Below are 22,258 nucleotides of genomic sequence, written 5' to 3' on the forward strand. Positions count from 1 at the left end.
TGAGCTGCCTCGAGCCCTTCATTAAAAGAGACCCTGAGGGCTTCCCTGGTGGCGCAGTGGTTGAGAATCTGCCTGCCGGTGCAGGGGACACGGGTTCGAGCCCTGGTCTGGGAAGATCCCACATGCCGTGGAGCAAGTAGGCCCGTGAGCCACAACTACTGAGCCTGTGCGTCTGGAGCCTGTGCCCCGCAACAAGAGAGGCCATGACAGTGAAAGGCCCGTGCACCGCGATGAAGAGTGGCCCCCGCTTGCCACAACTAGAGAAAGCCCTCGCACAGAAACGAAGACCCAACACAGCCAAAAATAAATTAATTAATTAATTAATTAAAAAAAAAAAAAAAAGAGACCCTGAATCCACTTTCTCCAAAAAATTGCCCCAGCTGGGTGGAGAAACTCCAGTCGCATCCCTCTCCTACCTGGACACAGCCCAGTCCTCCCCATGTCCCCACACCAGTGCAGCAGGAACACCATGACCACTCGCCCCTTTTTCATGCTTTTATTCTGCAACTAGTGTTCAGTGTGCACAGCTTCCAGCATCAGCATGCTGACCTGGGCAAGCCTCGGGCAGGGTCCAGATGTGAGGTGCTGAGTGAGGCTGGTGTTTTAGACGAGATGGAGGCCAGTGATATAACGCCCAGACAAACTACTTTGAACTTCAGGCAGACCTCATTCTCTAGAGAAGATGACTTATCTAGATGCAGGGCACATGCAGCCTGGCTGTGGTCCTGGATGGTAGTTGCCTCCTGTGTCCGAAATCAGTGATCTGCCTGCCCCACCCCCGCTCCTGACCCCTCCCCAAGCTGGCCAGATGCCAGAGGCCTCCTCAAGGTCACAGACCTGCTCTTGACCCTTGGAAGGAGCTGTAGAAGGTAACTCCCTCATTGCCACCTAAAATGTCAACAGCTGGTTTAGACTGAACCGCCACCGTCTGCGTTTCATGGGGAGGCGGTGGGACTGGGGGCTTCGCTGGGTAACCGGTAACTTGCGCTACAAGGGGCCTTGGAGGCCTGCAGTTCTGGCCCGGGGGGCAGGCCACAGGCTGGCCCCATAGAAGCCGTCTGGAGGCCAACTGACCTCCTGGCTCCCCACACCTTCCTCGAGCTCACCGACTCAGGCAGAAGAGCACGTGCAGGACGGGGAGAGGCAGGGCGGGCAGACGGAGACAGGAGGAAGGAATATGTTCCTGCTACTTGCAGCCCCTCAGGCAGCCTGAGCAGCGCACACAGGCTACTCCCAGGACCACAGCCACCAGCCTGGACCCTGCAGGTCACCCTGTGGCGTGTGTCTCGTGGGTGCACCTGTGTGCGCTAGGGAGGAGCGGGGTAGGTAGGCGGTGCGGGGAGTGGGGATGGGACAGCAGTGGGTTGCAGGATCGGGCCACAGGGCAGAAATAAAAGTCCAAGAGAGACCACCCCAGTCGGTGCTCAGGAAGAGGCCCGGTGGGTGTCCGGAGACCAGACAAGCTCCTAAAAGTTGATGTTCTTCAAGTCGGTGGAGCAGCGGTACCTGCCACCCAGGCCTCTGGAGCACAGCAGGCTGGGCAGGCAGGGGCAGGTGTGGTGCTGGCGTTTTCTGAAGAAAGGGACCTGGGGAGAGAAGGGAAGGGGGTGGCACCTGCACCAAAGGGAGATGGGCCCCCGGGGCAGGAGCCTCTGGCCGGCCCAGCCCTGGCCAATGTCTCACTGCCACCACCCCAGCACAACAAAAACAGTTTTATAGAGGAGGAAGCTGAGGTACAGAGTGGCTAAGCAACGTGCCAAAATCACACAGCCGACTTGTGGAGGAGCCAGGATTTGAACGCAGGCCATCTGGCTGTGACACACTTGTGATCAGCCGCAGCCCTAAAACCCCACAAGCCCTCACACTGCCCACCCGGGGCCCCTCGCTGACCCAGCACACGTGATCACTCACAAACTCACGCCCACATCCGTAATTGAATATCACTTATAGCTCATCCATTATACTCTCCACCCCGTGTTGGGTGCTGGGGATGCAGCTACACAGGACATGGTCCCTGCCGGGTGATTCACACCCAGAGGAGGGCGAAACCACTGAGGTTTCCTCAAAGGGGTTGAATAGGAGAGGTTCAGAGCATAGGTAGTCAGGCAGCCTGGGCTCCAATCCTAGGTCTGCCACTTCCCAGCTGTGTGGCAACTGGCAAGTTATTTAGCTTCTCTGTGCCTCAATTTATTGTCTGTAAAATAGATTAATAATAGAGGCTACCACATATGGTTGTAAAGGGGTTTACACTATAAACCTAAAGAGGTTTAAACTTGCAAAGAGCACTTAATATGAAGGGTGACACATAGTAAGCACTCAGCATTAGCTTGTGTTACCTCTGCTGCCTGCTTTGGGAATATAGATCTGCGGCTGAACCCCCTCACACACCCCAAGGCCACGAAGACTGTGCTCTGTCCCGTCTGTCTCCCTCCACCTCCTCACTCCCAGGCAGACCCTGCCAGGGAGGACCACAGCCGGAGGATGCTCCTGGGTGCAGGTGTGCTCCCCAGAGGGGCTTGAAGGGCGTCTGGAGCACAGGAAGCCCCGGGAAGGGGGTGCAAGCCCACAGTTGCTGCTGCATCCACCTGACGTTCAGAAGCAAAGGCCTTGAGGCCTTTCTGCGCCCTCTGGGCTGGGAGCTCCTGAGGGAGCAGGACAGGTGCTGGGAACCTGGGGCACAGAAGGGTGAACCTCCTTAAAGTGTGTGCACCGGGGGCCTGGCCAGCTTCACCCTGCCCCTCCCCCACCCCCAGGCCCTGGCTGGGAGCCCATTTTACAGTCTTCCCGCATCGTGTTCTTGAGGGAAGGATGCTGTGCAGCAAAGGGCATTCAGGAGCCTCTCAGAGCTGGAATTCATCAGATCAGCAACAAACTTCAGACGAGTCAGTCTACTCCCCTCGTTGTATGCACGAGGTGACTGACGCCCAGGACCCTTCAGCAAATGAGGAGCTGGGGTCCCAGCCCCCAGGTCTAACAGGCTGTGTGATTGGGACCCCACTGCACCCCAGGCCACCCCCAAAGCAAGGAGGCAGTGAGATATTCCTAGACTGGAGTCAGAACACTGCGGTCCAGCGCCGGCTCTGGCTCGTGGCCTCGTGCCCTGAGCAAGTGTGAGCAGTACCTTGTGGCTGCCGGGGTGGCACTCCTCTCCTTCCCACCCCAGCGGGGTGCACACCCGCAGCCCACGCAGCCACAGGCTGACTGCGCAGCAGGTGCCCGCCCCGCACTGGACGTCCCGCTCGCAGGCCTGAGGGGTGGAAGACAAAGGGGTCGTTAGTGCCCATTAGGCCCATCCCAGGGAAACCAGAAGGGAACGCACATCCAAAAGCCCTTGAGAGAGGTGCTGGGAACAGCACTCAGGCCGCGGCCTCCCGGGACACCTAGGGCAATGCTGCCCCCACGGCTCTCTCGGCAGGATGCTCAGGGCTCAGCTGGGCAGCAGACCTGGATCTGAGGAGCCCCAAGCTCCTTCGAGGTCACTCGGTAGGGAGGCTGTCCTCTTCTGACGGGTCTAGAGCTTAGGAGATGGAGCTTTTCTAGCACCAGGAGATGCTCAGTGGATGCTGGTGGGATTGAATTAATTCAAATCCTTAGACGGGGGAGGGCCCCAATGGCCTGCACCCCAGGGTGGTCAGTGCTGAGTTTCTGTGGATGGGGACCCTCCAACCCTCACCCGGCAGCAGTCAGGGTTGGTGCCTCCCCTCCCCATGGTGTCCCCCTCGGTCCTCACTAGAAGCCCAGCCTCATCTGAGGGTCCAGCACCCCTTGACAGGTGTTTCCCCCGGGGCTTCTCTGCTGGCCTGCCTGGCCCCCAGAGAGGGATGGACCGCTCTGGGTTGGCTCCCAGAGCAGGCGCTAAGTGACCTTCTGGAAGGTGCCTCTGTAAAGCCACACAAGCCCGCTTTAAACAAAAGCCTGGATTGAGGAAGACAGAACTGAACCGCTCCAGACTCACAGGAGGCCACACTGGAGAAGCACCCAGGCTTTCCACTTCCAGAGAAGCTTTGTGGCTTTTCTGAGCCGAAATTGGGAGCGGGGTTTGGGTTGGCTCTTCTTCTCCAACACAAGGCCATGGAGGGCCCTCTGGCTGCCTGGGGGGCAAGGCAGGAACCGTAAGACCCGCAATGTGCTCGGCCCCAGGAGGAAAGTGGGAGATGCCAGGGCTGCTCGTCACGCAGAGGAGGTGTAGGTGGCAGTCACCTCGCCACTCCGGTCTCCAGCCTAGTGAGGGCACTTCTCACACACCAGCCGGTCCCTGAAAGCTCAGGGTTAGGGCCAAGTAGACCCCACCTGACTCTTCCACCAGAGGGGTGGGGCATCGCTGTCGCCCTCTGGGAAGAGGGACCCCCCAGGCCTGAATTTGGGATGGTCACAGTCCTGGGAGCAGGGGAGTGTGGGGATGGTAGAACCCAGCCTCTTCCTGAGAGTCAGACTCAGGGCAGCAGCAAGGCCGGAGCACAGAGGGAACAGTTCTAACTACCTGTGGTCGGATCTGTCATGTGTGTCCTCTTACCCCAGCTTCCTCTCCTTCTGTGCTTTCCAAAGGGTCAAACTGGAGCCTTTACTAGGAAGATATTTCCCCATCTCCCAGACCTGCCTCCCACCCCCTCTGCTCCCCAACCCCGGGACAGACTCAGGGTCAACCCGCTGCTCCCGTCCCTCTCGGCGGGGTAACCATGGCTTCTATCCTCTGCTCTTACCCTCCTGATCTTCAAGCTACACCATAGGAAGACAGCCTTTGGTGGTTTACATTCATTAGGTATAATTCTGCCCTGACAGTTGTATTTATGCTCTGGGTCTCCAAAGCATTGGTTTGCCTTTGATGCTTGTTCTTCTTTGAAACTCAGTCTTCTTCCTCTAAAAGGGAGAAGAAAGAAATTTTCCTTTCTGTGAACATTAAAATTTATCCAATTCCAGGAATGGTTTGGCCTTTCTCTACATTTCCACTCTCTGTGTAAAAAGTTAGAGGAAGTTGAAACAAAAGTGACTGTCCCTCTTTTTTTTTTTTTCTAGTGGTTTTTATCTGGAAAACTCTCAGGTAAGCCATTACTTTCTGTTTTGATAAGAATTGTCCCACCACCGTCACACAATGTGTGCCCATGTGAGGGTAGGTCCAGGTGAAGCCAAACTTCTGAGAGAGAACCACAGTTGGGGTGTCTCGAATAGTACGATGTGCCCACCCGGGTGTGCTCACAGTGGGACCGGATTTCTACTTGTTATCCGACACTTGCTTCTGGGTCACTCAGCCAGATGTTGGCGTCGCCCTTATTCCTATCAGAACTGGGCACCGAGTGAAAACACATAAACCATAAGGGAAAGAAAGAGTTTCAAGACAGGCTTTCTTTAAGAGTAGAGAAAGCAGAGATTAAACGTACCCAATAGAAGCTAAATAAGGTCACCGCCTTTAAGTCAACTTGCTACGTAAATTACACTTGACATGTGGTCTAGACCATATATGAAAACCAAAGTGTACACAAAAGATAGATTAGGGGGTGCTAATCCACTTTATAAAAGAGTTCATTATTACACAATAGGAATCTTCTTTTGACCAAAGTTCCAAACTTCAGAATTTGCAATGCTCTCCTAATGCATTGAGAGCAGAATTTGATTTACACACAGTTTCTCAAAAGCAGATCCGCTTTAGCAGAGTGAGATCTAACTAACGTGAAAATTCTGTGAAATGCCTCTCGGAAGTGCTGTCTGGTGGCTGGTTCCCCACGCCCTTGGTTTGCCTCCTGTTCGGTTCCTGGCTCCCAACCCATGCAGACCCTGACGTCCTCCCAAAACCCAGGGAGTAGAGAATATTGGACGACTTACCCCTGTGATCACGGCACAGTCGGACACAGTCACCAGGAGGAGCATGACTGAGACTCGCGTGGTACCTCTCATGGTCACTTGGGGTGACGGCAAACACTGCCGGCTCCGCTCAGCCTCAAGCCCGCCAGCTGGGAAGGCCAGGCTCTCCCCAGAGATTTATACCGTCCGATCCAGGCTGCCCGTGGATGCCTGTCTCCTCTATTCTCTTCCTCATCACACTGTTATTCAGATGATCTCAGAGATGGAGATGAGACCTGAATCCCTAATGACATCAAATCACCATCAAAACCAATAAATGAACCATCGGCGGCAGTGACAGTTGCTCTGACTCTCAGGACGCAGAGATCCAGTCGGCTCCATGCATCGCACCCCACAGTACTCTCTGCCTCTGGGACATCATTCTGTTCTGCTTGGGGCGGGGTGGGGAGGACTTTGGCAATAAATCAAGGGATTTACAGCATTGCCATTTACCCTTCCCTGCGCCAAACCATGTGACAGACACTCAGGATCATCAGTTCCCTCACACGCAAGCCAACAAGAATAATCTGGGCGCTTAACTGTCCGCTCAGCACGAGCTGGGGGCTGAGAGGACACAGTGGGAAGGCAGTGTCCCTGGTCCCCTAGAAGGTTAAAATTCCAATGGGGAGGCATGAGACAGTGAGAAAACAAGGCCAGGCTTGTGGAGTTGATGTTCCTGAGAAACTCACAAGGAATCGCCCTCTAAGAGGCTCAGGAACCAGAGGGCAGAAGATGAGCCAGGTCACAGGTCCCTGTGGAAAAGCGTGCTTGGGCTGGGCTGCAGCTAAAAGGTACCAGGAGCCACCCGCCTTCCTGTTTTATGGGTTGAGCATGAGAGTGGCCTTATCCAGGGGCTAACAAACACCGTGGATGCAGACGCCAGTCCTGGGGAAGGTGACTCTGGGCACGGCCCCTCCTGCTGTGTGGGGAAGCGCCTAGCCCAGATCTCCCCATGCCAGCCGACCCAGAGAGCTCCCAGGACCCTTTATCAGACAATCCCCGCTTCTCTCCACAGTGATAAAAGCCACTGGCGCCCAAGGTACGTCCCGCAATATGCTAATAGGTGTTACGCACAGAAATACATAAATATAAGATTTCCACAGTCGAAGCTCTGGGAAACACTTATTACACAGTTCAACTAGCTTTTTTACTGCAGGATTTTTCAGATCCTTTCATATGCTAACAAGCATTTGAAAAACCAAGCAGAGAAATGCAACTTGTAGTTATTTCCTAAACAGATTCATCCACCAAACGCTTTTTTCTTGGAGTGTCTCAGGGGAATAGGGCTCCCACATAGACACACTGACAGGCATTTATGAGTGCCGAGAGAGGACCCAGCACAGCAGCTCAGATAAGACCCCAGAGACACACTGGGGTGTTGACTTCTTATCCCAAGGTCATTAGTTTTATGACCCTGAGAATAGTGAGACTCTCTCTAAGCCTCAGTTTTCTCATCTATAACATGGAGTTAAGAGTAGCACTTAACATCATGGGGTTTTGTGAGTATTCGTCCATTTATTTATTCATTGGCTATATATTTCTTCCCAACTACTATATTGAAGGCACCGTTCTTGGTGCTGGAAATAGAGCAGTGAACAAAACAAGGTCCCTGCCCTCATGTGGGGGAGACAGGTAATAGACAAATAAACAAATAGATTTGTAATAACATGGCTAGGTTTGTGGAGTGCTATTAAAAAGGAAGGCAGGCTTTGTTATATAGCAGAAACTAACACAACATTGTAAAACAATTATACTCCAATAAAGATGTTAAAAAAAAAAAATGAAGGCAGGGAAGATGACAGAGCATGACACGGGTGGTACTTTAGATGGGGTGAGGGTCTCTCCAAGAAGACACTTGAGAAGCCTGATGAAGTGAAGGAGTGAGCTGGGCAGAGCCTGGGGAGAAGAAGTGGTGCAAAGGCCCTATGGCAGGCCCTTCTTGGCCAGTTCCGGGAGCAGTAAGGAGTGTGGTGAACAGGCGAAGGGAGAGGAGGGGATGCTGTTGAAGCAGGAGCCAGGGGTCATGCCATACCAGCCTTGTAGGACATGGTAGGGGCCTGACAGCAAGTGTGACGGGCGCCCTTGGAGTGTCTGGAGCAGAGGAGGGGCAGGATGTGATTTACACTTTGAAGGATCTCTCTGGCTGCTTATGGAGAATTAAGCAAGATGATGCTTGTGAAGTGCTCAGCACAGCGCTTGGCACACAGCAGCATTTGCAACTATTGGCAATTTCTATCGTAAAAAGATGGGCCTGTCTGCATTCATGTGAAATCTTCCTGCAAGGTGAGAATCAAAATGACAAGTGTCTACAGCCCATCCGTACTCCGTGGCACTGAGCCAGGAACACGACAGGAGAACCAAGACACCATCACCTGCCAGCAACTTACCGAGGGAGAAGGCGGCATGGTGCCGGGTGCTAGGAGGGGGCACAGAGGCAGCCCTGCACGCTCGGGACGCCTGGCACAGACTGCCCGCCTCACACAGGTCACATCCCAAGAGACAACGTTAGATGGCAGCGATTCTCAGGCTAGCACCCCCATTCCGCCCTCACCTCCCATTCTCACCCCCTCCCTCGCTCTCTACAACCCCCAAAACTAATTATCCCATAAAATGGCGTGAAGAATGGTAGCAAGAAATACTGCTGCAAATAGGACCAATAACATTGATTGAAAGCACTTTATTTCTCTCGAATACTGGTGCTTGAGGAAAAGCCAGTTTAATTAGAGGAAGGCAAGAGATAGGCAGTGACTTGGTGGAAATCCCAGAGGAGACTCTGGGGAGCTTTGGAGTTTTGGGGGCAATAACTCATGTAAGCAGACGTTCACGGAGAGCCTTCCACAAGTCAGGGCCAGAAGCTCATGGCCGTTGGGTCTAATTTCCCTCCGGAACTGAGAGCTCTCCTGTCCTGTGCCAGGTGGATTTCAACAGTCCCCTTGACACGTGTTAGCCAGATGAGGGTTACTTTTTGGCTGACAGGTGTAGTGCAGAAAAGGAGAGTGGGAAGGAGAGAAGGGCCCTGAACTAAGCCGGCAGGAACCGGAGACCGGAGCAGGAGGTCAGAGGTGAAGACAGCGGTGAAAGCGGGGAAATGGTGACAAGTGTTGATGCTGTACTTGCCTCCCTTGAGGGAGAGGAAAGCTGGGGAGAAGACGTGCTGGGCAAACCTTTCCCACCTCCTCCATGGCCAGAGGGAATGAGGCGGGTGGGCGTTTGTAGGAGAGGGCTGCCTCGTGTCTGGGCCGGGCCCCTGCTTCTCTGCATTAGTGCTGTGGTGGCAGTGTCACCACCTTGCAGGACCGTTTATACAGCCGTGTGTGTGTGTGTGTGTGTGTGGTGAGCAAGGGCCACTCACTCGGGCATAGGAAAAGCCTATGGCGTAGGAAAGCCCTGGGATGGAGGTGCAGGCCCAGGTAGCCCTGACCTGGCACAGTCCCTGAGGTCACTCACCCTCCTACATGGGATAAGTTTGGCCCCTAGAGGGTCCGAGGCCCTTTCCAGCTCTACCATGAGGCTCTGCAAAATAGAAAGCGAGTACATGTCCAGGGGCCATACTGCTCCTGCCTGAGAGTGACACGTGTGATCACTTTATCAGTGGTTCATTAGTAGTTAATGATTAAATAAGAGCTGACTCTGACTCACTGAAGAAAGAAATAAGCAATCAGGGACTTCGCTGGTGGTCCAGTGGTTAGGACTCCACGCTTCCACGGCAGAGGGCACGGCTTCAATCCCTGGTTGGGGAACTAGGATCCTGCAAGCCACGCAGTGTGGCCAAAAAAAGAAATAAGCAATCAAACAATGGAAACTGGAGCATCCAGGCCAGAAGTTCTTAACCTGGGGTCACAGCTCCCCAAGCAGTTGATGAACGGAATTCAGAGGATCCATGAACTTGGGTAGAAAAAATAATTGCATCCTATTGTCACTAACTGCTAACTGAATTTTAACACTTTCTTCTCTTCTAACCGTAGGCCACAAACACAGAAGTATTAATAGTACCTGTGTTCTTGTCACCAAGAGAAATCACAGATCTTTTAATACCATACGGCTATTGTTGCCCATGACTCAAAATATTTCTACTCATCACTACATGAGCAGAAATCATGGTAGTTGTTAGTCTAGACTGTGTTATTTGATACGTTAATAAGGAAGCACATATATTACCACATCACAAATTTGTTTTTAATGTAAATATTTATAACCGTTTCAATATAATTCTTTCTAATCTTACATATTTTATTTTATACATTTTAAAACACTATTCTAAGTGGGAGTCACGGGCTTCCAAGGCGCCCATAGTACAGAAATACCTAAAAACTCCTGAAGCAGAGTGAGGAGACTTAGAGAAGAGACTAGGTTTAGTGAGGTGCAGGGTCATAAGTTCAGGCTAGCCGAACTTAGCTAGAACCTTAGGCTGGACACATCTGGGGAAAAAGTTGTCAAAAAAAAGCAGAAGCAGCCGAAGCAGCCATTTAGAGCAGGCAGAGTGCAGTGCCTGGGGTCACACAAAGCACCAGGACTAATGCTGTTAGTGGCTGTTCCCACAAGAAGGGGTCACAGGGCGAACTGGCTCCTGATCCGGATCCAGGTAGACTCCATCCTAGGCCCCTGAGTCTCCCTAATCCACAGACAACTTGTACCCCATCTACCTCATCTTCAGAACTCGCTGGATTTTTAAAAACCAAGGACCAGGTTCCCATCAGTCCTTGAATCTTGAGTCCCCACCAAGTTACTTCCATCCCAACTGTCTAACTGTGGTGCCAATGACTGATCACGAGACCTCTTTATTCTACAACTGGAAGACGTAGTTAAACGGAAGACATGATTACAATGTATCAGAGACTATCAAGTACCTAAGAAGAAACACCCCACAACCTGGACCCGTCACCCGTGGTCACCCTGACACCGTCCACGTCACAAGCTCTCGCTCACAGCTGCTGCCCTTGAACTTACTCTTGAACGCGGCCCTGCTCTCTCCTTCAGCTTGCACCTTGTTCCTCTCCTTCCCCACACAGTGAGCTTCTAGGTAGATAGACCACATTCCTCTCCTCCTTTCCCCTCCTTAGCCCTCTCCAGCCTCACTTCTCTTCCCACCCCACCAGTGAAACCACTTCCTCTAAGCTGCCCTTGTCCTCTAAATGCCAAATACACAGCAGAAATGAACACCATATTGTTAAATCAACTAAACTTCAATACAATTTTTTAATTAAAAGATAAAAAATAGGGAATTCCCTGGTGGTCCAGTGGTTAAGACTCCATGTTCACTGCCGAGGGCCCAGGTTCAATCCCTGGCTGGGGATCTAAGATCCCACAAGCCACGAGGTGCGGCCAAAATAAATTAATTAATTCAATAAAATATTTTTTAAAAAAATAAATAGGGACTTCGCCGGTGGTCCAGCGGTTAAGACTCTGCACTCCCAATCCAGGGGGTGCGGGTTTGATCCTTGGTCAGGGAACTAAGATCCTGCATGCCACACGGCCAAAAAAAAAAAAAGATTAAAAATAAAAATAATAAAAAATAAAAAGCAAAAAAATGCCAAATACAAAGCGCCATTTTCAATCCACATCTCGCACACTTGCAGGTGTTGACACAGGCACCTACTCTTTCTTTAAATCCTTCTCTTACTTTTCATGACATCGTTTTCTCCAGGTCCCCCCACCCTTCTCAATCTCCTCCAGAGGTGCCCTGGGGCTGCCCTCCCACTAGCCCCCTGTCCCTCCACCTGCACCCAAGGGAGCTTCACAGCCACCTACGTGCTGATGACCCCCGACTTTTCCCCACCCCGGCCACCCCAGCTCCTGCCTGTCTAGCCAGCAGCCCATTGGATGTCCCACGCTGATACTCAGGCACCCCACTTTCACAAGCCCCTGTCCTCCAGCATCCTTTATCACTCTCACGCCTAAACCCACTCATATTGCTCAGGATTCTTAGTTGCAAATAACAGAATCAGTCCGTCTGGCTTACGCAAAAGGGAATTTAATAAAGATTAGTAAGTAGTTCACTGAATGGCTTGGGGTCTGGAGAAACAGGATGGAGCTTCACATCCAGGAACAGTGGCCAGATCCACACCACAGAATCGGCTAACAAGGAAAGCATCTCCCCCGGGGCAGATCTGCTGACATCCAGGCCCCACGCAGAGCCACTTTCTTCCTGCTGCTTCATTCCTACAGAAGGGAAGGCACGCGTGGGCTGGTTACAGGGCGCAGGTCCCACACGTGCCCTTCTGCAAGGACCCTGGGAAGTAATCAACTCATAACTGAACACAGGGAAGATGTTCAAAGCTCTCGGGCAGCTACAAAGCATGGGTTCCCGCCGCCCCATCCTTCCTGCTGTGTTCCCTTCTCCAATGGTGACACCGCAACACACTCAGTGGCCCAACCTGGGAGTTTCCTAGGTTCCTGAATTTCCCTGCTTTCATCAGTCATGTCATCCTGTCACTCAGCCCTCCCCTGGACCTCAGACTCTACCACCATTTCCATCTTCATCACCAGCGTCTCCTAACATCTTCCTGACTGGCCCCCTCCTTCCAGGCTTCCCCACCTTCCACACAGCCCAGAGATCTGGTCTTCACTCTCGGAGATTCAAAGTTCTCCAAGGAGTCCTCACCAACCTCAGGATCAAGCCCAAACTCCTCGGGCCGGCAGCCAAGGGTATGAATGGCCCAGCCCTGCTCCCCCTCCAGCTTCATCTCCATCACCCCCACCCTCACACATTCCCCTTTCCAGCAACACAAAACCGCTCACAGCTCCTCCCTGGGCCAATCGACTTGGTTCCTCCATACCTTCCACATGCTGGTCCCCTTCCTTCTTGTCTGGGTGCACAAGTCCTAGGTTTCCATCCCGGTCCAGCCACTTACTGATGGGTATAAACTTGCACAAGTTATCACACCTCTCTCAACCTCAGTTTTCTCTTCTGAAAAATGAGAATGATACCATCCTCCCAGGTGCGTTGTGAAAAGTACATGACACAACCGGGCAGAGTGCTTAGACACTATTGCAGGTTGAAAGGTGGCCCCCAAAAGACATGACCCCATCCCACTCCAACCTGTGAATGTGACCTTATTTGGAAAAAGGGTCTTTGCAAATGTAAGTAAGTAAAGGATCTTGACATGAGATCATCCTGGGTTAACCAGTGAGTCCTAAGTCCAATGGCAAATGTCCTTATCAGGGAGAAAAGAGGAGAAGGCCATGTGAAGATGGAGTTATGCTATCACAAGCCAAGGAATGCTAGGAGCTACCATCAGCTAGAAGAGGCACGGAAAGATTCTCCCCCAGAGCCTTTGAGGGCAAATGGCCCTGCCAACACCTTGATTTCAGACTTCTGGCCTCCAGGACTGTGAGAGAATACATTCCTGTTGTTATAAGCCATCAGGTTTGGGGCAACTTGTTAGGCAGCCGTAGGAAACTAGCACAGACACTCACGCAAAGGCTATCCATCTCTTCCTGTTCCTCATCTCTTCCAGCGGGGGTCCCATCAGGGATGCTCCTGGAATGGGGACCCACACGGCCAGGTTCTGGCCACCCGACAGCACATCAAAACACCCCATTTCCTCTACAAGCAATCGCCACAGAGATGGCCTCTCTGAAGAGCAAGTTTGAATAGAGACATTGCTCTGCCCTCACCTCAGGAAGCGAACAGGCTTCTCAGACGGTCCAGAGCAAGTGAACCCAGGGGACCAGAAACAAACAGATAGTCCACCAGCTTCACTGCTCAGGGGCCGGGCAGGATGACTAGTTCTCATTTATCTTGGCTTCTTGAAGATGCCCCAGGAATTTACAGCTTATGTTTGTTTGTTTATTTCTTTTTCTTTTTTTTAAATTTATTTATCTTATTTATTTATTTTTGGCCGGGTTGGGTCTTCATTGCTGCACGCGGGCTTTCTCCAGTTGCAGTGAGCAGGGGCTACTCTTCATTGCAGTGTGCGGGCCTCTCATTGTGGTGGCTTCTCTTGTTGCGGAGCACGGGCTCCAGGTGCACAGGCTTCAGTAGTTGCGGCATGTGGGCTTCAGTAGTTGTGGCTCGCGGGCTCCAGAGCGCAGGCTCAGTAGTTGTGGCGCACGGGCTTAACTGCTCCGTGGCATGTGGGATCTTCCCAGACCAGGGCTCGAACCCGTGTCCCCTGCATTGGCAGGCGGATTCCTAACCACTGTGCCACCAGGGAAGCCCCTGTTTGTTTATTTCTTAACCTCTTCTAAGAAAAAGGAACACTTTTTTCCCTATGGAAATCTGAGGGCCTGGTGGCATCTGATTATTTTGACTAAACTCCTCCATCACGATTCCTCAGGGTCTACATAGGAGCTTAAAGTCCCAGGCATTGTAAGGACACTGGTGTCACTGCCCAGAGTTACAATAGGCCAGGGCTGGCCAACGGCATCCGGGAGAAGCCAGCTATGGGAGGGAGAGGCCTTTCGTTCCACTCTCGCCAGCATCCACTGTAGGTACCACTTGGCATTTTCACTCTCAAGTCTGAGTCCCAAGGCAACCTAGTGTCTCCCTACCTCCTCACTCCACAGAGAAGGAGCTCAGCTCAGAAGGGTTATGGAATCTCCTGAAGCCACATCGCAAGACAGCAGCAGAGCCCAAACTCTCTACCCAGCTATGGCAGAGGAAGAAGAGAAGGAGGTGTAGAACGAAGAAGCCTGGTTTTGGATCCTGGCTCCGCCACTTACATTAGCCAGGATTCCCTCACTCCTCCCCTCCCGTGTTTCTGAGATGCCCAAAGGGAGAGGGCGTGCTAACACACTTGCCAACTGTGATGTCCTTCCCGGAAGTGGGACATCGGTCCTCAGCCCAGAGGTAGCCCCCATCATTTAAGTCTAAAGTCGAAAATGACAGTAACATGACCATCTTCTCAGGTCTTGGGGTTGGGACTCTTGTTAAAGAAAATCCGTGTGGATTTGGCAGAAGCCTGGAAAGGAGGCAGCCAGGCCTGACCATCATAAGCAGTGCTTGTACCGCCTCAGTGCCTGGCCAACATCAGACCCAGGATGCGGGCTCACTTGGGAACTTCCAGACTGGCAGATCAGCCAGTAAGGACCGAAGAAGGGACACAGAGGAGATCGATAAACTCCACTGTCTCCTCCCAGCCCCACCACATTATTCCATCCCATGCCCCTTCCCCTCTCCCACTCTGGGGCTCTCCCACCCACCCACAAAGCCAGGCTTATTGCTGTCCAGTCCAGCCCCTTCCCTGCTCCATGGAGGTTCATATTCGAGGGACTCTGGGGCACAAGAGGGACAGGACAGCAAGGGGCCTTGACCCCAGAGGCTTGCTCCACGGTCTGGACTTGGGGAGAATGCCTGGGGGCCCTTCTCTCTTAGACTGTGTTCCCAAACTGTGGGGATCCGAGTTGAGTTTGAAGGTTAGATGATGGGCAAGACAGTTTCCTATCCCACTTGCCTTACAGCCCTTGGGTCCCACCCAGAAGTGCCGCCTGCTAATCTCCTGACCACCTGTCTCCCCAGACAGCCCATGAGTTGTCCTCTCTCCCACCACCCTCACCCCTCAGCTTCCAGACCCTCTAGCCCTAGATGGCAGAGTCCCAGAACCCGTGCTGGCTCCCCATCTCACCACAGGCCCATTTGTAGCCAGAGGGGGGTGGGTGGGCTGTTTTAAGGCAGGTCTTGAAATGGCAACCAAGCAACCAAGTGAGGGAGAGGTGAGGGGGCTTTAGATGCTTAGCCTGGAAAAGCAGGCAGGAAGGCGACCTCAGTAATGCTCCATTACTGAGCCGTCTAGAGTATCACCTGATTTAATTCTTACCACAGTCCTGAGGAGGTATCATTACCCACTTCATAGCTGAGAAAATGGAAGCTTGGTAATCATTCAAGTCAAACAGATGGTAAGTCACAGGGCTGGAATCTGACCCCAAGTCTGACTTTAAACGCCTGCTCCTGACCACCATGCTACACGGCCTCTTACGTAGGAGAAAGGCTGCATTGCTTTAAAGGGCGAAAGTGGGATGACAGTGTGGAAGTTACTGGGAGAAGGTTTGAGCCCAGGACAAGGAAGACGATTCCAGCAGGTAGAGATATGAGCTGCACAGAGGCAGGGAGCCTCTTGTTTCCAGATGTGTTCAAAACAGGAGCACAGCTTACTGTCTGAGAGAGAGGCAGAGACAATTCTTGCCTTTGGTAGCTTTTAAGATCCTAGGAGACTGAATATACAAATGGGCAGTGGCCAGACCATATATAAAAATAGAACTCTGACCCCCAATATCTGAAGCCACCAGCCCAGGAACTCACCCCTTAGCTAGAGTAACTGGCCCAGGAAGCCGGTTAGAAGTCAGGTTTTTAGGAAGCGTGATTGCTGTCTCTAGCAATAGTCCAAGAAGCCCAACGATAACCTGCATAAACAATCAGCTCCAAATGCCCAGGATTGGATTAATAACGAACAGCTTCCCTAATTTTTGACCAACCAGAGAAAGTCAAATATACTCTCCTAGCCAATCACACAGGATGCCCCCCATCGGCTCACCTACAGCTTCCCTCAGCCAGAGGTCTCCAAACAGGGCACACCTGAAGCCTTCTTTTTCCCACTATAGAGCTTTCCCACTCTTCTGCCTGCCTTTGAGTCCCTGCCAAAACCCAAGGCTGGTGGCTGACTCCCTTGCAATAGTAAGCTCAGAATAAATAGCCTTTGCTTTTCTCCTTTGGTCTTTGTTCATGTCCATAGTCCTTGCAAATGCTAAGGGTCAAATGTGTGAGTGTGTGTATGAGACAGGGAGAGAGATGTGTCTGTGATTTTATGTCTGTGTCCGATGGTGCATATTCAGTTACATACACAGAAACCTCCTGTTATTCTTGCTTGGTGAGCCCTGCTCCTAGGCCTAGCTCATTGATTTTCTTGACCTTGGACAAGTCCCTCATAGCAGGCTCTGTTGGGGCCTCATGACAGATGTCACATCCCCTGGGCTCGTCTCTGATTGCAGGGTCAGCTGAGATGGAAAGTTCCACACGAGCTCAGATTTACCTGTGCTGACAGGGTTGGCCTCCGGAAGACCACTTCTTCCCATCTGAGACCCCAACATCTTCTCTGCCCTGCAGGAGCTCAGCCTGCAAGTACAGGGAGTTAATTTCCACCCAGACCCAGGAAGCCTTCAACCAAGAGGATGGGAGCCAGCCGATAAATCCTCCAACCAACATAGAAGACCCTGGAAGAATCCAGGCCCCATCAGAGAGAACACATTTTTCATTAGCATTCCCTCCTTCCCTGCCTCCTTTCCCCGACTCCTCACTCCTATTTGTTAGAATCACCTCCCAAATAAACCACCAGCAACTACATGTTTGTCTCAGCTTCTGCTTCTGGGGAAACCCAAGCCAGGATGCCACTCACCATCTTCAGACTTCATCTGCATCCTCCACAAAATAAGAGTTTGCAGACGCTGTGCCTCAGGGACTCTCCTGGGGGAGGGGGAGCTCCCACGGCTAGTGAGGTCCAGCCAAGGGCCCCTACCCTGTCCAGAAGAGCAGCTACCCTCAGCCGTCACATCCTGGGGTTCCATGTCAGTTCGCTTTTTCAAAGGACTTGTGCTTTGACTTGTTAAAAGACCACTGGGCAACTGGTCTTGAATATTCCCTCCAAGCCCTAGAGGCAGTTCTAGAAAGGAGAGCCCAGTCCCCCAGGACACCTGCTGAGGTGGAGCCCCCTCATCTGGGGGGCATTACTGAGGCCTCCTCTCCATGGACATGCTCAGAGCCCTCTGCCTGTCTAGTCATAAGGTTACATCAGAAATACTGTATGCTAACACATATATATGGAATCTAAAAAAAAAAAAAAAGGTTCTGAAGAACCTAGGGTCAGGACAGGAATAAAGATGCAGACGTAGAGAATGGACTTGAGGACACGGGGAGTGGGAAGGGTAAGCTGGGACGAAGTGAGAGAGTGGCATGGACATATATACACTACCAAATGTAAAATAGATAGCTAGTAGGAAGCAGCTGCATAGCACCGGGAGATCAGCTCCGTGCTTTGTGTCCACCTAGAGGGGTGGGATAGGGAGGGTGGGAGGGAGATGCAAGAGGGAGGGGATATGGGGATATATGTATACATATAGCTGATTCACTTACTTTGTTATACAGCAGAAACTAACACACCACTGTAAAGGAATTATACTCCAATAAAGATGTTAAAAAAAAAAAAGAAGCATGGGGTTAGTATGTGCCCTTGGCTGGATAGTTCCAACAAATTTCTGAACATTCCTATCTGGGATGGATTTCTTCTTCCCATAAGAGTATCCCCCAGGCACCAGAAATCTCTCTCGTTCATTAACTGGTTGGTTCCCCTGTAAATGTCAAAGCCACCCCTCTATGGGAGCCTAGCAATGTCTTTGAAGTGACAGCAGCCATAAACAGGCTGGTGTTGCCTTGCTAACAGCAGGGCAGGGAGGTCTGGGAGACAGTTGGGCGACTTCAGCCTGCTTGCGCTCTAATTACTCCCAGCTCAGCAAGAGGATGGCCCAGAGATGGAGGACAAGGAGGGCAACTGCTAACAGCCAGAGGCCCAGAAACAGGGAAACCTGTGGTGGGCCAGACCCCCTTTCCTGGGCAGCTGGAGAGATTTTCTCCCCTTTGTGCAGGTCAGAGCAGGGTTCTCTGGAGAGGAAAACCCGGCGATCAGTACTCCCAGCCAGTTCCCATCTGGTCCAGTCCACACAAGCAACTTCCTAGGCGTAGATGGAGCTTGAGCCAAAGAAAACTCAGGGTCAGGAGGAAGGTGGGTAGAAAGCCCCTGAGTGGCTAGAGCCCCTAACCCTGCCCCTGAGTTCTCGGAGGGGTGTCTCCTCTAGTCCTTGGTTTTCCATCCATGGAATGAGGTGGACGTCCCTCTGAAAGTCACAGACTGTTAGGATAGCAGCAGCTCAGAGGTCTTCCTTCACTTTGACAGGAGGCAGGGGTGGGCTGTGGTGGAACCTACAGTGAGGGCCGGGACTCCCGCCCCTGCCCGGCATGCCTCCGCCTCCCAGCATGGACCCTCCTGAGTCTGACTCTGCCGGCCAGCTTTCTTCTTGCCAGTCTCCTGCTCAGCCTCTGCCTGTTCAGCCGGCACTCCCAGGTCACTACCAAAAACTGGTTTCATGGCCCCTCTTGTTAACTCAAGGCATCTGCTCTAGCTTCTCAGCACCTAGCCTCTCAGGTAGGTAGGTGACACCCAAACCAAGGGACAGCACTATTACAAACAGACCTCCTTAAGAAGCTATTTCTATGTGAAAAATGAATGGTGCTTTTATTTCACAATGTATACAAACATCAAATCATTACATGGTACACTTGAAACTAATATAATGTTATACGTCAATTATACCTTGAGAAAAAGAAGAAAGAAAAAAGAAAGAAAGAAGGAAAATGATCAGTGCTCTAGAGCAGTTTTTCAAACTGTTTTACCATGATCTACCTTAAGAAATAAATTATAGCCCAGCTCCCACAAGTATGGATGTATGTTTATATAAAATTGAAAGCTTTCATTCAGTAATACTCATTCTTGTCACATGCAATGCACTCTGATATTTTCTGATACTCTAGTCTGTTTCATCCTTTAATGCTTGTTGCAACTCTCTAGTCAGGGATCAGCAAACTTTTTCTGTAAAGGTCCAGTTAGTAACTGTTTTAGGCTTTGAGGACCATATAATCTCTGCTGCAGCTACTCAAGGTTTCCATTGTGGTGGGAAAGCTGCCATAGATGACAGGAAAGAAATGGGCCCTGCTGTGCTCCAATAAAACTTTATTTACAAAAATAGGTGGTGGGCTGAATTTGGCCTGTGGGCCGTAATCTAACCTGATTTCATGACCACCAATGGGTTAAACCATAGTTTGAAAAACACTGCTCTAGGAGACCATTTCCCACATCTTTCCTCCTAACAGAAACCAAATTTCGTTCAGTGTGTATCTCTTCTTCACATAGCACAACCCCCAGGGAGCTTATAAACTGTGACTCAGGAAGGTGACGGTTTCTCCTTGTACCAGCACTGGGTATTCATAGGTCAAATCAGCCCATCACGTCACTCACCCGGTAACCACTGTGGCTCCAGGGTGGATGCAGGACTTAAGTTGGCCCAATCAGCCGAACGAGAAGGACGAAAAGTCTGTGCTTGGAGAGTGTTTTCCTTCTCCCAGATGATACCCATGAGCATGGTGCCTGTTTCTCCTGTCACTGGGATTGGAGGATTGGGCCTATCAGCGTAACCAGTCTGCGGGAAACCCCAGTGCCGAGGATGACAGAGCGGAAAGATGAAAAGAATCTGGATCCCTGATTTGACCACATGTTAAGCTGCTTTAAGTCAGTGCTTTCTAATTCTTGTGGCCAAAAGTACCCTGACACCAGGGCTGCCCGTCAGGGGGCTTGGGCCTCCATCCACAGATGGAAACTTGCTCCATTCCAAACAGGTTCAAACTTCTGGCCAAAGACCCATCCTCACTCTAAGCAGCTGAGGCCTCAAGCCTCCACATCCAAGGACCAGTGCCCCTCTCCCCCAGGGGGACCCACGCTACAGAACCCAGTGGCCTTCAGGGCGTTGTAGGCTCTGAGTCTTCCCTTACACATGCTGGGAAGAGTAGGTTGGCACACTCTGAAATCAGAACCAACTCACTTCAATTTTTTATTTGAAAAAATAAAAAGGCCTCCCATTAGCCTTCAGCTGATGAAAGACAGGTTCAGCAGGAAATTTACATCTATCAAATGGGTTATTATTGGGTAATTAAACAAGGAGGCTATTAGATTGGGGTGGTTCTGATGCCTTGGTAGCTACATAAGGACCCCCAAGCCTAAGTCAGAATCAATGTACTCGAACCTGAGAAAATGACACTTAGGGACAACCAATCACAAACAGCCAACTGACAGCTTTCCCAAGTAAGGCAACTGCTTCAGTTGCAGCCAAGCAAATAATTTCTTCATTTCGCTTCAGCATCTTCTCTATAAAAATTTTGCCCCTAGCTCCTGTCAGTGGTGTGCTCTTAACCACCCTTGGTTTTGTGCTGCCTGATTCGGATGGATATATGTTCAAATACGCTCGAAAATTTTTAATATGTCTCAGTTTCTTTTTAACACAGAATAGAAACTCTTAATTTAAATGGGAGATATCGGACATCCAAGCTGACTCTCCCCTTTGACCCGGGAAAGAGTTTCTCATTCAGGCTGCTAAGAGCAAGGATAAAACAGAGTATTTAACACCACTGAATTGTGCATTCAAAAGATAATTAAAATGATAAATTTTATGTTACGTATATTTTACCACCAAAAAGAACAAGGAGAAGCAGGGAAAAGAGATAAGTGAGGGGCTCTGAGGGCAACAGGGCAGGGGTGCAGTAGGGCAGGGAGACAGCATGTTGACATCCTACATAACCTCCTTAGAAAGGCAGCCATGAAATACTCCTGTGAGTCTGTTGACGTGACTTCATTTCCAGGAAGGCCTGGGTGGGGACTGGCTCTGGGGACATTAGGCTGATGAGCTGGAAATACGGGGAAAGGCCTGGGGCTGAGTCAGTAGCAGCAACCAAAGCCAGACCCTTCCAGTAGGCCTCTTTCTCCCACGCCCCAGGCTTCCACATCACACCCCGACCCCTACCAACACTGCCATGAACTGGGAGGCCAGGAGGAGCATTCTTTTTATTTATTTATGTATGTATGTATGTATGTATTTTTATTGAAGTATAGTTGATTTACTATGTTGTGTTAGATTCAGGTATACAGCAAAGTGATTCAGATAGATAGATAGATAGATAGATAGATAGATAGATAGATAGATAGATAGATACTCTTTTTTCATATTCTTTTCCATTATAGTTTATTGCATGCTATTGAATATAGTTCCCTGTGCTATGCAGTAGGTCCTTGGTGATTATCTATTTTATATACAGTAGTGTGTATCTGTTACTAATCCCAAACTCTTAATTTATCCCTTCTCCCTCTTTCCCCTTTAGTAACTATAAATTTGCTTTCTATGTTGGTGCCTCTATTTCTGTTTTGTGAATAAGTTCATTTGTATCATATTTTAGATTCCACATATAAGTAGTATCATATGATATTTGTCTTTCTCTCTCTGACTTACTTTACTTAGTATGATAATCTCTAGGTCCAGCCATGTTGCTGCAAATGGTATTATTTCATTCTTTTTTATGACTGAGTAGTATTCCATTGTATATGTATACCACATCTTCTTTATCCAGGAGGAACAATCTATTGGGCAATTACTGTCAGCAGGTGCCATGGCAGGAAGGGCAGGGAGGATGGAGAAGACTAAGAAAAACGACGGGCTCACCAAAGCCCTTGACTTGTTTCCACCTCTAACTTGCAGGTTCCTACTAGGGCCAAAAGGAGGGAAAGGAGGAAAAGGATGCCCAGGTCCCAGCCATCTCAGGCAGGGGCTCTCTGGTTTTACTCAGATACTGATGCTTGTGAGGAACATCAGAAAAAAGGGAGGAAGGCACGATCTC

General features: G+C 50.8%; 1 protein-coding gene across 1 annotated transcript; it reads right to left on the minus strand.

Annotated features, from left to right (window-relative positions):
• Positions 1-1,466: 1,466 nt before the first annotated feature.
• Positions 1,467-5,889, minus strand: PROK1 (prokineticin 1). The gene is made up of 3 exons (XM_061186198.1): positions 5,818-5,889; positions 3,122-3,247; positions 1,467-1,586 (listed from the first exon to the last, which is right to left on the minus strand). Exons 1-3 carry the CDS (start codon positions 5,887-5,889, stop codon positions 1,467-1,469), a joined length of 318 nt encoding a protein of 105 aa, XP_061042181.1.
• Between the last annotated feature and the right edge of the window lie 16,369 nt (positions 5,890-22,258).

Source organism: Eubalaena glacialis, chromosome 3 (genome assembly GCF_028564815.1).
Source record: "Eubalaena glacialis isolate mEubGla1 chromosome 3, mEubGla1.1.hap2.+ XY, whole genome shotgun sequence".
In the NCBI taxonomy this organism is placed as follows: Eukaryota; Metazoa; Chordata; class Mammalia; order Artiodactyla; family Balaenidae; genus Eubalaena; species Eubalaena glacialis.

Excerpts from the sequence above, each read along its gene's own strand:
- PROK1 (XM_061186198.1), bottom strand. The coding sequence starts at position 5,889 with ATGAGAGGTACCACGCGAGTCTCAGTCATGCTCCTCCTGGTGACTGTG. Across the intron at positions 3,248-5,817 it reads ACTGTGCCGTGATCACAGGG|GCCTGCGAGCGGGACGTCCA; the intron begins GTAAGTCGTCCA and ends TCCACCCCTCAG. Across the intron at positions 1,587-3,121 it reads GCCACCCCGGCAGCCACAAG|GTCCCTTTCTTCAGAAAACG; the intron begins GTACTGCTCACA and ends TTCTCTCCCCAG.